This window comes from Perna viridis, chromosome 4 (genome assembly GCF_037379345.1).
Source record: "Perna viridis isolate PV_CMFRI_1.1 ecotype Kerala chromosome 4, ASM3737934v1, whole genome shotgun sequence".
In the NCBI taxonomy this organism is placed as follows: domain Eukaryota; kingdom Metazoa; phylum Mollusca; class Bivalvia; order Mytilida; family Mytilidae; genus Perna; species Perna viridis.
Genome location: NC_142448.1, coordinates 14,349,855 through 14,366,891, shown reverse-complemented (window position 1 = coordinate 14,366,891; position 17,037 = coordinate 14,349,855). Strand labels below are relative to the sequence as shown.

Genomic DNA, 17,037 nt, shown 5'->3' with positions numbered 1-17,037 from the left:
TATATGGATGCAAATTTGTTTACTTGATTCCTTTTGTTAGCTCACCTGACCTTAGCTATTGCCATTACTTTGCGTCTGTCGTCGTTATCAATTTTTCAAAACTCTTCTCCTCTTACATTACTTGACTAATATGAACCAAACTTGGTATGAATGTTCCTTGGGATATCCTGCATAGAACTGACGTGGGGATTTTGATCCGCCGAAAAACATGGCCGCCGGTACTTAAAATAGAACATATGCTCATACAGTAGTTTTTCGCATATATCTCCAAAACCGTAAGACTTAGCTAAATTCTGACTCTGGTATAAGCGTTCAGCATGGAGAGATCTATCTATGGTCAAATTTTTGTTTTAATTTGTTAAGCCATGTTGGAGTTATTTCTTTTTCAACGTCTTTTTCTATTTTTAATGTTATTTCTTTCAAAAGTATATGAAAAACAAATTGGTATGAATGTTCCCTAAGGTATTTTTCATAAAACTAATGACGGGATTTTTGATCGGCGGAAAAACATGGCCGCTGTTACTCAAAAATAGAACAAAGGGTTCAGTCAAAAGTTTTTTCTCATATATCGCCAAAAACCGTTAATTCTTTCAATTACTGAAATGATCCTTATTAAAAGGCCTACAACAGTCTTCAAGGGATCAAAGTTAGACGACTCCTTGTAAGAGTTATTGCCCCTGAAAATGTGAAAAATGACGTGGTTTTTTTGTTGTTTTTTTTTTTGGTTTTTCTGTTTTGTTTTTTTACAGTTTTCAGTCAATATCTTGAAAACTATGATAGAAAGAAATAAACAATCAATTGCTGAATGATCCTCATTGATAAGTCCTACCAAAGACTTCTCGAGTCAAAATTGTTAGACAACTCCTTGTTAAATTTATTGCCCTTGAAAGGCAAAAATTTAACCAGGTGAGCGATACAGGCTCCTGGGAGCCTTTTGTTTTGTTTCGCCGGCCATCTCAACAATCTGGTCGGCAATGTCAGAAATTTAAGACGCTTGCCCTACTAGTGAATGTGGTATATGCTTGAAAAGTAGACGACACCGATTTGTTTATTGGTTCTAAACATTACCAACTTTTTTTATTCAGTATTCGTTTTGCAGTTCAAATATTTTTTGTTTTGTCAAGTCCCTCATTTATATCATTAATATTGTTGTTGTAGTATTATTTAAAACTAGAAAGTGTATCTGTAAGCCACGGATGGTCCTCCTGTAATGTAATATGGACCTAAACCAAGAACATAACCAAAGTTGAACGACAGACGTAAAGACGAACAGATGGACAAGGGTAACACTATGTTTCCCAGCGAAGAGGAATATCAATTCAACCAAGTTTGTAGGAAATCTGTTTAGTGGTTTCAGAGGAGTTGCTTCCACAAAGTGTTCCTATAGTGAAACCACAGGTACTTAGGGTCGGGATTTTTTTTTTGGGGGGGGGTGGGGGGTGGGGGGTGGGGGTTTGTTTTTTTTGTTTTGTTTTTGTTTTTTGGGGGTTTTTTTTGTTAAAAAGAAAAAAAAACGAAATCATGTGTTATAACAGCAAATATTGCACTTATACTAATCATATGAAGTTTTCTGATACATCGGGGGTCGACTGGTATGTAGGATCCTATATGCTAGATTTAAAAAAAACAAAATCCATAACTCCCGTAAAATTAGCCGAATCAAAATGGCGGTTGAATATGATCAACTATATATGGTTACTAACAATCCAACAAAGTTCGAACAAAATCCGGTCTCTTGAGAAGTTGCTTCCATAGTGTTCCTATAGTGTAACATGTAAAAAATCAACAGTCCAACAACTCACGTAAAATTTGTCGATCAAAATAGCGGTTAGATATGATCAACTACCATATAGTGACTAACAATAGTAAAAAGTTCATAACAAAATCAGCGGTTTCCGAGGTGTTGCGTCCACAAAGTGTTCCTATAGAACATGTCAAAAATAAACAAAGTCCCATAACTCCCGTAAAATTTGTCGAATCAAAGTGGCGGTTGGATATGATCAACTATTAATTGATGACTAACAACCCTACAAAGTTGAAACAAAATATATTCAGCGGTCTCCGAGGAGTTGCGTCCACAAAGTTTTCCTAAAGTGAACCATGTAGAAAATCAACAAAGTCCCAAAATTCCCGTAAAATTTGCCGAATCAAAATGACGGTTGAATATGATCAACTACATATGGTCACCGAAAAGTTGCGTCCACAAAGTTTTCCTATACTGAACCATGTAAAAAATCAACAAAGTGCCATGATTCTCATAAAATTTGCCGAATCAAAACGGCGGTTAAATATAATCAAATTAATATGGTCTCATAGTAAAAAATAAAATAGTCCTGTAACTCCAGTAAAATTTGCCGATCAAATTGGCCGTTCAATATGGTGCCTAACAATCCTAAAAAGTTTGAACAAAACCTTTCAGCGGTCTCTGGGGAGTTGCATCCACAAGGTTCGGACGCTCGGACGGACAGTTATTTTCTGTTAAGTCATCTTCCGCTGCAGCGGGGGACAAAAAATAGAAGGACTGCAAGATCAGAGAAAACCCAGACTTGCAGTCCATCGGATAAAATTTGGCATAGAAATTGTTTTGAAAGCATATAAATGTCAATACGCCCATTTTTGACATATTGAGATATGCTGTCTGTCCACATGTAGCTTTGTGGGACCTTTGTTGTTGTTGCCTTCATTTCCTATACAAGTTTTCATTTCGGGAGTTATTTCCGTTTTCTTAGTTTTGAAACCGTATAAATAAACGCAAGCTCCACTTGGCGGCAGTTGTTCGTTTCCATTCTTCCTAAAGTGATTTTTGAACGTGACCTTGCACTGGTATAAATGCTGTAAATATCGACAAAAAATGAAGCGTCAAAATTAGGATAATTCAAATACGTCAAAATCCAAGGTACACGGTCTGAACGAGAAAACAGGAAACAAGGACTCCGATCTACGTAGACAATGAAGCAAATCTAAAAAAACAATATAACATATAAAACTGAAGATAAGGAAAACAAGACATAGCACCAAAAAAATAAAGCACTTGTAATATGAACAAAACAACCTGGAGTGACATCAGATACCATTGAATGATAGGCATGTCATGCTTCCCAAAATGCAAGTGAGTATAATCTGGTATTAGAATTAGGAATTGGGAAAATTGTATGCGTAACATTATATCTTTGAAAAAAACGTCTTCTTAAAGAGATTTTTAGATCCAGTATTTCACACCAACCGACAGAAACGGTTTTCGTTAGAATATAGAGAGTGATAACTTCCCAAGCATTTATATGTACTTTGATATGGCCAAGTTCAATTATGGCAGACAAAATAAATACCTATATTTGATATTTATTCTACATAAAATGTATTTTATAAGATACTTCAAATATAATCAATAGTAAAACATTAACCATTTATGTATAACACGGATTTCTAGACACATAAATGAGCATATATATATATATATATATATATATATGTGTGTGTGTGTGTGTTAGTTTAGCTTTGAATTCACAGAAGAAAATTATGTTTATTGCTGTAGATGAAGCAGTAATGTATACACTGAAACTTTGACTGATAGAAGGCCTTATACTATATATAGACCTTCCCGTTGCCTTCAAAAATGCCGTTTCCATCTTCTACCTTTTGTATGCGAAAATTTATGATCAACTTTTAAATCATTTCGAAATTTGAGAGAAACAGCACCCTAAGTTATATCTGTACATTGTGTTTATACCTCGAACTCCAAACTTTAAATGTATGATTCAGATGTCCTCATGTCATGCATACTTAAAGTCTCCTTATACATCAGGAGTAAGATGGAGGGTTATATGATTTTAGTGGGGTAACAGGAAGCTAAAGGAAGTTGGATAGGTCACTGGATTATGTACAGACTGAGCTGTTATTTTCTATATATTTTCTAATGAGATTTTTTTTTAATCATGGCATAAATGCAACGTCCCCATAGCTTGGAGATCTCTGTCGATTTATAGAGCTGTTTAGCTCATCATTGATATCCAAAGAATCGTCAAGTTTGTTATTTCCATTCACAGCATCACCATTCAATATCTCCTCTTTCATCACTTCGCCTTTTTGATTGAGTTCCTTTTGGACAGTGGGTGGGGCTTTCTTAATAGAATAGGGATCTAACAGATAGTCAATAATCATAATAGTCTTTCCGTCATCAAAATACTGAGTCAGTGGGACATCTTTAAGTTTTTCGTCGTCAGTTTGTGGTTTAAGAACGAAGTTGTTGGAGTTCAGTTTCACAGTGTGCTTTTCGTCCTGAAGAAAAAAAAATTGAATCATGTTTTTTCACTACCAAGAACTAAGATTAATCATCAAGTTACACTATAAATCGTTAAAAACTTCAAATTTTATTGCAGTTATTTTCATTTTATTCGATTTTCTCCAAAAAAAATCTTGTCTGAGTTTGAAGAATTCCCTAGCGATCAAACTCTTACAGAATTTAATCTCAATGCAGGTGATGTCGTTCAACTTTAGTTAATAAATTTCATTTTTAATATCAACTTGCGTTGCGTTAATACATATATTACTCGCATACACGTATGCCAATTTTATCCCAATATGTCCAGGTTTTTCACTTATTTATCATGTGTACAATTTTTAAAACTATGAAGTACTTAGTCGAAATAAATCTACATCTTTTATTTATTTTAACCTTAATGCAACTTGGAGGAAAATAAAAAAAGGCGGCGTCCGTAGAGACAAAATCGTGTCGACTGTAACTTGAAACGAATTTAATATTAACAAGTAGTATTATGAATGATATAGTACTGGTATGTTAAGACTAGGTATACACATATTAGTTCGACAAAGATTAGTAATCTAAATGTTTTGTTAATATCGAGTTAATGGTTAATATTCTAGTTAAGTAAAGCGATACCCTTTCATTTCAAAACTTTAAAGAAAATAGCCCATAACTTGAACATCGACTGAAGACTTGGGCATGAAGATGTACATAACTGGAATGTACGTTCCTGGAAGTGAGCTTGACATCGCACATACAATGTCAGGGCTGTATCTAGGCACTTTGAAAAGGAGGGGTGCCAACCGAGGTTTCTTAGAAAAAAAGGGGTGTGCTAGGGCATTATTTCCCAATTTTGATCAATTTTATACATGAAAATGACAATTTTTCCAATAAAAAGGGAATGCCAACCCCCTATACCCCCTCTGGATCCGCCACTGAATGTATAAATCTTAATTTGAGATCTTAGTTCTTTTAAACTAGGATCTTACCAAGTTTGTTCGTTTTGTAGAAGTACACCTTCTGTATATTTTGGTAAACATACATAAAATGTTTTAAGTAATCTTAAGTGCTGGTTGTCAATAACACGATTTTGTAATGACCCAGTAACGCATTTTATCGTCATGCGCGTCTGTTAAATGTGCAAAAATAAGTGAGAAAAGCAATAAATTATGCGTCTCAAAATGCAACATATTACCATTTTCTGGATCTCACTGATCCAAATTCGATTACATTTTTAAATCATGACTCGCTTCTTATCGTAGAGAAGAATTATACTAGTACATGTATTTAAATGCGATACATGAACACTCGCCTGATCTACATAAAACTATGAACACGTCTACATATAAATATACATAAAGCGTTTTCGGTTAAAAAAACACAAGATGCACTTTACTAAATGCGTAGGTGCGATGAGGACAAATTATGATTTGTCTAAGGCAATTATGTCATCACTAAACCTTTCAAAATGAGTCAATACATAATATTAAATGGGAAATAATATATTTCATATTTAGAACTATCATTAGTTTTTATACACTTCAGGTATAACTACGTGGAAGTATTTAAAATTTTAAAAATTTATGAATACCTTTTCAACCGTAACTTTTTCCCTTTCAGACCTGAAAATAAAGGTATAGATGTCGATCTATATTTTATCTTCATTGAACATATTAAAAAAATATTGACTCACATTTAACAAGTACTTGGCAATGATGCTCTGACTAGTGTTTTGATGATCATTTGATATAATACCCAAACTAAACGTATTTTTTGTTTTTATTTTCTGTCTGAAAACAATATCATATAGTCAATACCAAGCCAAGAGGAGCTGAAAATGTGGGTGCTTCAATAATTGAAATGTTTACAATAAATAGGTGAACTAAAGTGAGTAAATTGGTCTTGAAGAGGTAATATCTCTACATTAAAAAGTCTACTTCAACTACTTAGGCGTCAATACAAGTAATACAGCTGATAAAATGTGCAAATAATGAAGCTTGGGCACAATCATTGGATCTTTGATATTTCATAATTGCCAAAAATAGCAAATAAAAAATTAAAAAAAAAAACTAAATGGTCCTTTAAATCTTCTTTAATGGAAGGAATACAATATAAGAAAACTATGGAAAAATGAGATCCTTTAAAGTCGGAGTCAAAATGTTTGAAAACGATCTATAGGATTACTATTGACTGACATTGAAAACAACCAAGATTCCCATCTCATATGATGATAATAGCGTAGCTACCCAGCATATATGTATTTCTTATGTGAAGCGTAGAGTTTTTTTGGAGTAGTCTGCTTTGAAATCAAATCTTGTGTTAAGCAAGAGTATAATCATGTCCTTTTCAACGAATGGCAACTTCAAGTTTCTTGCAATTTAGTAATCTGTTAAGGTTGCAACAAAGCGATAGCCCCTCCCTGATTATAAACACTTTCTGCAAAAAGAATAATTAATCAAATCTAATTACTAGTACATCATTTCAATAAGGAAACCACAGATGCATATCTAGGGAGGCTTGGACTTGGTTTTCCAGTCTCACGCCAAGGAAATGTTTTTTTTTTTTTATCAAACACCAATGATTTGTTTTAATGTTTTGTATTATATGTAATGCAGTGCTCTTCATCCACTATAAGTTTTGTGTACATTTTACTTACGGTCTGCCAGGGTACGCAGGAGGAGCTATCTTTTTCACTGAAAAAAAAATATCAATCAATCAACTTCTTAAACAGGTCAGATACAATACTGTATAGTGTAAGCCGAACAATAACCAAATCTAATTAAAGTCCAACGGAATGTAGAAACAAATTATTACCTCGTGTATTTTAAGTAACTGACACAAACACACACACGTTATATAGCGCAAACAAACCATTCTGCGAAACGTCTTATCCTAGTACAGGCAAAAATATGTTTTAATTAACATAGAGATATATACAAACATGCACACATTTAAGTGTGAAAGAAGACTCTTCCAGGTTAGGGTTTTTGAACAGAATTACAGAAATTAAACAATGTGGATGAGATTTAATGCTGATGAAAAAATTCTAAGAGGCTCGATGAAACTGCCCTCCACTGAGGACCAACAGCCATCATGCGAGACCTGCCTACAAGTGTGTTTAAGTTTGATACAGCCCTATTGTTAAAGATTTGATGGATAGTTCTGTTTACACCCGTCAACTTCTCAGTCATGACTAATACTTTCATACACGTAGGGTTAGATTCAAACAAAAAAATTGGCAAAACCAAACTTACCAGTTTGATATATTGGTTCCACCACTATTTCTCTGTAGCCGCCAGGTTCAGAGAAAACTGGACCACCTATTCTACTTGGTGCTACGTATCCGTCAATAACTTTAGGCCTATACTCTCCGAGGCGATGACGAGGAATGTAGCCATGATCCGGTGTAGTGTATATTCTTTCCTGATCCATAGAACGACGAACGATAATAGGTCGCCCAATCGTTTGTGCTCTTACGGTTTGTGCCACCGGAGCTGGTGGCACTGACTTAATTACTCTAACATGTCTTGTCCTTGGTGAAGCAATGATTTCTGATTTCGGTCTTGTAATAATTTCTTGTGCGGGCCTGGCCATTACTATTTCCGGTTGATGACGCAGTGTAGCGTACGTGTGTGCCACTCGCCTGGCCTGATATCGTGGTTCGTGCATTTTGTATCCCTTTTCACGAACAACATATTCTGGTCTTACTTGTTCATAATGAATGTAACTTTTTGGTCGACCATCGAAAACCTCTTGTTTTTGGTCAATAAGTCTGTAACCTTCTCTTGGAGCATAATATTCTGGGTCGTACAGTTTATAACTTCTTTCTTTGTGAATGATATGCTCAGAAGGTTTTTTATTATGCTTCGTATTTTTGACGTATCCATTAACCTTCGAGTCCGCCTGTTTAGGTTCTGTATCCCCTATCTGGACCTCAACGTGTTCTGGGTGTTCAGATTGAGGTGAAGGTTGTTCTGGGGATTCGACTGTTTTCTCTACATTTATTTCCGGTTCAGGTACTTCTCGGGTTATGACCCTTTGATTTACAGGAGCACCATTTGTAACAATTCTCTGTGTATGAGAGGTCCCGTTAGTTATCACTCTTGTATTCACTGGAGCTCCATTTGTTATCACTCTTTTCTCTGGAGGAACATATGCAGTGGGGACTGCTTTCACTCGTTTTCCATACACATACTTTCTGAAAATTGCAAGCGTACAACAATAAAAATGTATTGCTATAAATGTTCGGTACCGGAAAGAACTTCGATATATTCATTCATTTGAATCTACAAAGTTTCTTTTCCATCTATTTAATTTTATTTTTGACACAATTAAAATATTAATGTTGGTATAAAAATCATAATTTACAGAAAAAAAAAATCGAAACAAAAAAAACACTATGCATTTGCCATTTGTGCCATGATACTTTTCAGATAATCACATGTCAATTAATTTTAACTCATCGAAGTAGACATAATAAACATATACATTGGTATAAAGAGGGGGAAATGACATCGGTTAGGAAATGGTTAAAAACAAAGTGATTGGTTAGTAGACGAAACGTTTAAACTACCTCTAAGGTATCGACAACATTCATTAGCGGATCCAGGATGCGGTTAGAAACCCCTTTTTGTTTGAAAAAAAAATGAATTGACCAATAAAAGCCTGGAACTGCCCTTTTTCTAGAACCATCCATTCCGAAATATCTGGATCCGCACCTGACATTGTTAGATGTTGGTATATAAGTAAAGTAACATTCATTTCATTAGAATAGAAGAGCGGTAAGCGTAGGGTTGGAAAACAAGCAAGCATTTAGCATACGTGTTATTTTCAATTACTTATAAGATTTAAATGAAATTTGATAAAAATCAATTTATTCATAAATGCAAGATGATACTTTTATATAAAGACCGCTGACGTTAATCGGTGAAATTAAAAGCGGGGTGGAAATATTTTTAACAACACATGCATTTTCTTTCTGTGCACATATATCGTTTTTTTTTTATATATATATATTTTGAAGGCAAATAACAGCAGCATCAAGCAATGTTAAGCATGCAAGCAAGAGTAAGCAGTGGTCTTGAGTACATGTAGTTTAATAAATAAATATTGCAAACCGGTTTGTATCTCCATTCCTGCTTGTATTGTTACCCATTACGACTGAAAATGAAATACATGCTTTATGATCAGTGTGCACAAACTATATATTAGAAAAGCACTTCTGCAAAAAATCCTGCAACATTTTAACATGTACATGTACGTCATAACTCGATCAAACTGACACCTTATATTTTTCAAGAAGTTTAGTTACGAAACAAAGAACAAAACTTTTTGCCGATGGAATCTCGTTAAAATACACCAAGAAAAGTGTGTAAAAAATCTTTCTTTCGAGTCGGCTTTATTTTACTAAACAAAATACATCCGCTCTCATTGTTTCTTACAACAACTATTGAATAAATGAAGGAGGGTGCTACTCACGCAGATTTAATATAGGAAGTGTTGAACTGATCTTATCAGAAAACGCCTAAAATTATACGTATGAAGCCCAAATGTTTCGGGGTTCGATTCCGATTTTTGTTTGGTTATTTGTGTTAGATATTCCACAGAAGGGAAGAAAGAGCTTTAAAAGGTTTAATCTTGAAACATCTTATTAGCTCTTACCTGTAACAAAACGCTGTTATTGCACTAATTAATAAAATTCCAAAAAATCCAGATAATGAGCTAAGTGCAATGATAGACGAATCAGAAAGGGTGGCCATAGAATCTGAAAATAAACGATTAAATCATTAGCCACTAGACATATTACTACCGTGTCTTTGGTCTGTACATTCTATTAATAACAAATGACAGTGGTATTCATGTGTGCCCAATGTCTGTGGATTAATTCTTAGTTCGTGACTCATTTAGAGCACCACGGATAATTCAAGATTATTTGTGGCAATTGATTACTGGTACATGCATGTAGACAGCTTCAAAGGATATTCAATTGTGAGATTCAAATGAATGGACAGTCAACAACCATAAAAAACAGATATCATTTACCAGAACTGCGTTTCATTTTTTCAAAGACTATTTATACAAACGAAAGATTTTAATATCGTTTTATACTAACATAGACTTGAGGATAACAAGGGATCACTATTTTGTAAATTAAACGTATCGACCTCTGCACCGCAGCATAGTATAAAAGCTACAATATACGTCTAAGTGCACATATGGGTATTATATAACCAACCAGAACTACACTTAATTTCCCTCTTTCTATGAATACATTCTGTTAAGAGGGTGCTTCAAGTTATAGTTTACAAAACTGGAGTAAATCTTTTGTCTATTTGTAAGACAGCTTAAGAGCGACGCTTGTAATGAGAAAATTCTTTTGTGATGGTCATGTACACGACTGCAACTGAAAAAAGAAACGGTTTTCCATACATCACGAAGACAGCTTCCCAATTGTTTTAATTACAGTGCATGTAGAAAATGCAGTTTATACTTTATTCTTTAGTTCAGAATGCACGGCCGGCTAACATTTTAATGTCACTTTTCCTTCGATCCCCATTATTCAATTTAATGCTTTATTTATTTCATGAGGATTACCAACGGCCCGAAGACCACAAGTGGCTTTCCTGAACGTACATACAAGACAATACAACGTATATAAAAGACATGACAATGAAAGACATGGACAAAACAAAAGTTCCAGACATAAAATGTAAAATGGACAATCACAAAAAAACAAAAAAATAGCATTATGTTGAGAACTCTCACTTTATTAAACACATCAAGGCATTCCGAACTACACATTTAACATACATTTAAGAAATAGAACATCTGAACTTGGCTATAATTGTAATTTCTCTGCGTTTGAACTATAGCATCTGCTGTGTATTATTTTCACGTATTTCATATGCCCCAATTTTTCTTTGAACAATGCTATACTTGCTTTTGGAGACGGAAGAATTTAATCTAACCTTTGTTTTGTATCCTTCCAAGGTAATACAAACGGAGCAACAGCATTCCATTAACAAGTCTTGAGACACGTTTAAGTATTCAAAGTTTTTGTCAAAAATTCGTAGAATATATCATCAAAGTTTAATAATATTAAAGTTTCATGTTACTGTATACAATTCTAGTTGAACCAATATTTCCTCTAGTTATAATGCTAACAAACAGGGTTTTTTTTTAATTATATTTTTTTTTCATAATTGGTATTCCGAAAGAAGTCCGTCAAAGTTAACGTTTTCGACTAAATACTTGGGTCGTGTAAACTTGTCTTTCGAAGGTAAAATATAACAATCCTGGAACGGTTACAAATCGAACTTGCCTTGATTTTATAATACACATCGATATGGTTTTGGTAGGTGGGAAAAGGTGAATGAAAGGCAAATGTTGTCAATACACCAAACTGTGGAAATCAATAGTTAAAATGGCATTTTCTTTCGATATTAAATCGATGCTTTCAATTTTGTTCAACAATGTATAAAATAAGTAATTATTTAGACTGTACTTACAATCATGTTTACAACACATGAACAACTTGCTAAAATTGGATAAAAATCTGTTCAATACCCCAAGAAAACAGATTGACAAGGGCATAGGTCTGATAAAACTGGAGAGAAAACAAGTCAATCTGAGGGTTAAAAGAAAAAAATTATGTAGGAGTATTAATTTAACTTGTTTTACCACACACACATACATTTCCGTCTGTTCAATGTTCTCGCGACTTAACTAAGTTTCCTATGTTGTCACTGGAGAGGTATAATCTACATTAAATACAGTCAATGAATCCTTATCTGTATGTCAACGAATTAATAAGCATACAAGTAGGCTGTCTGAAGTTAATTAATACCATGTGAATATTGACGAGTGTTACGAAATGCTTCTGTTCGAACGGAATAGAATAGAATATTTTACCAAATTTTAAGGCTCAAAGCTGCATATAAATCCAGCGGTGCTAGAGGATGTCTGGCAAGCTATTTTCTGATGGATGAACGGAATTCCACTAAAATCAGATTAAATGATTGAAATAATTATATAATCATGATCAACTGTAACTTACGTATAACCCATGATGCAACACGGTACCGCTGTAAGTACTCGCAACTGGAATAGGTTTGATAACAATTTTTGGCCAAGATTCTATAGACCTATGAACCAATTATACTATCTCAACAAAAAACCTCCATTATAAACAAATAAACCAACACATCTGCCAAAAATGAATTATTAAAGGTCTATTGGTCAGCTGTTTAGTGGGTTTAATTAAACACAAAAAAAAATGTGTGATTACCTTAGAGGATAAAAATAATCATCCAAAACGAGAAAAATCCATTTCCAGTTGTTTTCTATGATAAAGTTCGTGTATTCTGGGTAGAAGATACTGCAATGTTCACGCGTGGATAATTACAGGTAGAAAATCGATTTCACAATCCTTACTAATTGATCAAAGCTGTATTTTGAATTACCACCACCACTTTAAAATTTTGTTCCACGTGGTTTACGCCACGGGCAGGTAAACACTGGTTTAATGTTTTGAATTTAATTATATCTACCGTTCTCAAACTGTGATAAAATTATAGCAGACTTATGCAACATTTTATAAATCTGTGTTGTGACAAGTTGTAGCACCAGTTTGTTCGAAATTTATATTGTATCTATTTTTTTTATTTTTGTATAAAAAAATCCCATCCTTTTGGTAAGTACAATGGTTTGAGAACATGTAGGTCCGAAAATGATTTATCGCGCAAAGGGTTGGTTTCTTGGCACAGTGTTATGATATGATAATGAATATATGAATCCTGAGTAAAGTTTTATTTTTAGGGAACTTCGCAACTAAAAATTATGTATGATCTCACATTGACCACAGTTTTATGACAATAAGATCAACTCAAACTTACAACTAACTTGATATCTTATTAACTTGAAGCTAACAATTGTAGAAGAATAAAACGCAGTAGGAGAAATAGCAATATAAAAGACTAAAAGTACACTCTTTACTTCATGCCTTGGAGGTTCTATAGTGGAGAAAGCTTCTCCGGTAGTTTAATTTAGCACTTATTTTAATACCAACAATAAGGTCCAATTTATGACCACAAATTGTGAAAATGTTAACCTTGAAATATTGAGTTACAACAGTTTGATAACCTTTAGGTTTAAAGTGTCATACATATAAGAACCAACCAAAAATAATAAATTATTCAATAAATAGTTGTTTAGATACTATACTTTATTGCGTTCTGGTACGGCCGTCCGAAATCGAAAAAAAAACTATCCCTTTGATTAAGGTCATAATCTAAAAATAATGCTCCTATAAATCGCCTAAGTGGTTTAATTACAAAGACAAGAATCATTGAAGGTCGTAAGCTTTTAAAATTATTTGTAATGCTCTGCTCTATTTATTCAGAAGTGTTAGTATACCGACTTACTTAATTACAACATGCACATACATACACCTGCTGACGATAACTAATTGCGCCACTACACGCGCGGGACTACACGATGGCAGCAAACGCAACCCTGAAAATTCTACGGTTAACCACAATTAACTTTGTAAGACTTACATATATTGGTATTCATTCGTGCATTTTCCTACAGCTGACGTGCACATGCCCTTTCAACTAGAGGCTCGCCAAGTGCAATAACTCTAAAACTGAGTCGCCCTACAATTTCGACCCATGAAGACTTTTGTAGGCCTTATTATAAAGATCATTTCACCAACTGAAAGTTTTTTCTATCTACTAAAGTTTTCAAGTTATTGACTAAAAACTGCATAATTGCAAATATGGCCTTTCAAGGGCAATAACTCTATCAAAGAGTCGTCCTATAACTTAGATCAAATAGAGACTTTTCTTAGGCTTCATTGTAAAGATCGTTTCATCGATTAAAATTTTGTTTTTATATCTATTAAGGTTTTTCAAGATATTGGCACAACACAGCACAAAATTGCCATTTGTTGCCTTCGAAGGGCACTAACAAGGAATCGTCCTACAACCTCAACCCAGTTAAGACTTTTGCGGGCCTTATCATAAGAATCATTCCATAAATTAAAAGGGTTGTTTTACCTACTATTGGCTAAAAGCTGCATAAAAGGTCATTTTCACGTTACAAAAGCAATAAATCTAACAAAAAGTTGTCCTACAACTTTGACCAAATATAGACTTTTGTAGGCCTTATCATAATGATCATTTGAAATCTGTTATGGTTTTCAAAATATTGGCTAAAAACTGCAAAAAATGCTGTTTTCCGCCTTTCAAGGGCAATGATTCCCTACAACTTCGATCAAATGGAGGCTTTTGTAGACTCTTCAAGCTTAAGAAGGAAAGTCACCTTCATATCCCTTAAAGTTTTTGAGATATACTTCGAAATAAGTGGCTTAATCCTATTTTTCTATAAACAGACATGGCAGCGATGTTTTTAACGGACCAAACAGAATACCCTAAGGAACATTCGTGCCAAGTTCCATTAAAATCTGTCAAGTAGTTTAAGAGAAGATGTTTAAAGAAAAGTTTACCGACGACGATGATGGCAATAGCTCACATGACCCTTTGGAATAGGTGAGCTAAAAATCGCAAACGCCTATCTCCAAATAATGCATGAATATTAAATCAGTTGAGTTTTAGAGTTGATGACTGATTTTATAAAATGATAACTGATAAGGTATGATAAACAAGAGTCAATTCTGGAGATACACAAATGTTTCCATATTCTAAAATAAATTGGTGCCTGATACATGTTTATTCAGTCGTATTTTGACTAAATCAAAGAATTAAGAATCTTCGAGTCATAAGATACCATAATAGAACAGTTTATCAACAGAATAATTTATTTAGTATATCTTTACTAGAACTACCGGGTTTTATACTGTATTCAATTACCAGCATGTCATTAAACTTAACAAGCAAACAAATATAGAATATTAGAACGAGTTGTAGTGGAATAAAAAATTACCACTACTGTAGTGATACATTAGCCTAAGTAATAAGTCCCTGTTTAGCAGTACTGATACATTAGCCTAGGTAATAAGTCCCTGTTTAACGGTAGTGATACATTGGCCTAGGTAATAAGTCCCCGTTTATTAGTAGTGATACATTAGCCTAGGTAATAAGTCCCCGTTTATTAGTAGTGATACATTAGCCTAGGTAATAAGTCCCTGTTTATTAGTAGTGATACATTAGCCTAAGTAATAAGTCCCTGTTTAGCAGTACTAATACATTAGCCTAGGTAATAAGTCCCCGTTGATTAGTAGTGATACATTAGCCTAAGTAATAAGTCCCTGTTGATTAGTACTGATACATTAGCCTAGGTAATAAGTCCCCGTTTAGCAGTAGTGATACATTAGCCTAGGTAATAAGTCCCCGTTTATTAGTAGTGATACATTAGCCTAGGTAATAAGTCCCTGTTTATTAGTAGTGATACATTAGCCTAGGTAATAAGTCCCCGTTTATTAGTAGTGATACATTAGCCTAAGTAATAAGTCCCTGTTTAGCAGTACTGATACATTATCCTAGGTAATAAGTCCCTGTTTAGCCAATGATCTATTGCTTAATAAATGTAATACATCTGTATTCAAATTAATTTTCACTATACTTACGAAGAAAATATTGACTAAAAGTATCAAAATATGTCGACCGTATTGTAGGTATTTAGAGAATGATAAAACCGGTTTCGTGATTCATAAGAAAGCAATAAAACACCCTGTTTGACTATGAACAAATTAAACGCCTACAAATTGATAAATGTTTTTTTTAAGCTTTTAATATGATGGAGGCAGCACCGTAAAGTTACGAAACTTCTGTTATATGTCCAACCCTGTTCAATTGGCTTAATCATTATCCCAATACAAAACTTATACTACAAACATACTGAAACAAAAAGACGACATGACCACAAGAACTAGAGCAAAGATCGAACAAACATGACACATATCACATTATAGAAATTCCAACGTTGAATGACCATGACTATGGCTCGGTGACACTGTAAAGGTCAGAATCGATGTAATTAAAACTCGGTGATCATATTCTGGCTACACGACGCCTGAATGGCCCCAGGTAGGTCGAGTGGACATTTTTATACAGCGAAAATTTCTTTTCATTAACCAATGGCCAATAATATCCATTCGTTTATGCAACAAATTTTCGTTTCCAGTAATAAATAAAGAATTGTTTAATTTTACATACCATTCACTGATTTCACATTGAACTTTCCCTCCTCTAATCGACTAAATCCAGTTAAAAAGAAAACCTGAAGACACCAGGACTTATCAGACTGGGTGAAATCAGACGGACACACTCCAACGGTCGCTTAAAAAAGAAAGACTAAAATTAAAACCGTATCACAGCATCATACAATTTAAAGTGGGTAGATATACACTATCTTATCATCAGAGTTCTCCTTTCAAATTCCACCCACGGGATATAAGAGTGTTTACCTATTTTTTCGGTTGCATGAGCAGTTTTCTATAGATTACGCATTAAAACATTATACCTAAAGAATTTGAATATTTTAAAGTAATCCTTATAAAGGATTACGCTTATTCAAACAAAGTATTCTTACGTATAAGAACATTTTCTGCGGTCCTACTTGTTAGGCTATTTTTGTAGTGGATTTTCACTTTGCATTTTCTTATTCCAAGGACAAAGCGTGTTAAATAGACAAAATATCATACTTACATTCAAGGACACAACACAAAACAAAAATCATGTAGTAGGTCATTTAATAAGTGTGAAAAATTGTAGTTCCATTTTCCAAGATAATGAGCATATTTCAGACTGAATGTA

At 33.9% G+C, this 17,037-nt stretch overlaps 1 protein-coding gene across 2 annotated transcripts; it reads right to left on the bottom strand.

The window, feature by feature from the left end:
* Positions 1-3,323: 3,323 nt before the first annotated feature.
* On the bottom strand, positions 3,324-16,641 carry LOC148618979 (uncharacterized). 2 transcript variants are annotated; one of them, XM_088578439.1, is made up of 7 exons: positions 16,438-16,641; positions 9,923-10,025; positions 9,379-9,421; positions 7,516-8,459; positions 6,918-6,954; positions 5,853-5,883; positions 3,324-4,275 (listed from the first exon to the last, which is right to left on the bottom strand). In XM_088578439.1, exons 3-7 carry the CDS (start codon positions 9,414-9,416, stop codon positions 3,931-3,933), a joined length of 1,395 nt encoding a protein of 464 aa, XP_088434565.1. In that variant the 5' UTR covers positions 9,417-9,421; positions 9,923-10,025; positions 16,438-16,641; the 3' UTR covers positions 3,324-3,930. The 2 variants fall into 2 exon arrangements, with proteins under 2 accessions (XP_088434565.1, XP_088434566.1); XM_088578440.1 differs by lacking the exon at positions 16,438-16,641 and adding an exon at positions 12,549-12,720.
* Positions 16,642-17,037: the final 396 nt, after the last annotated feature.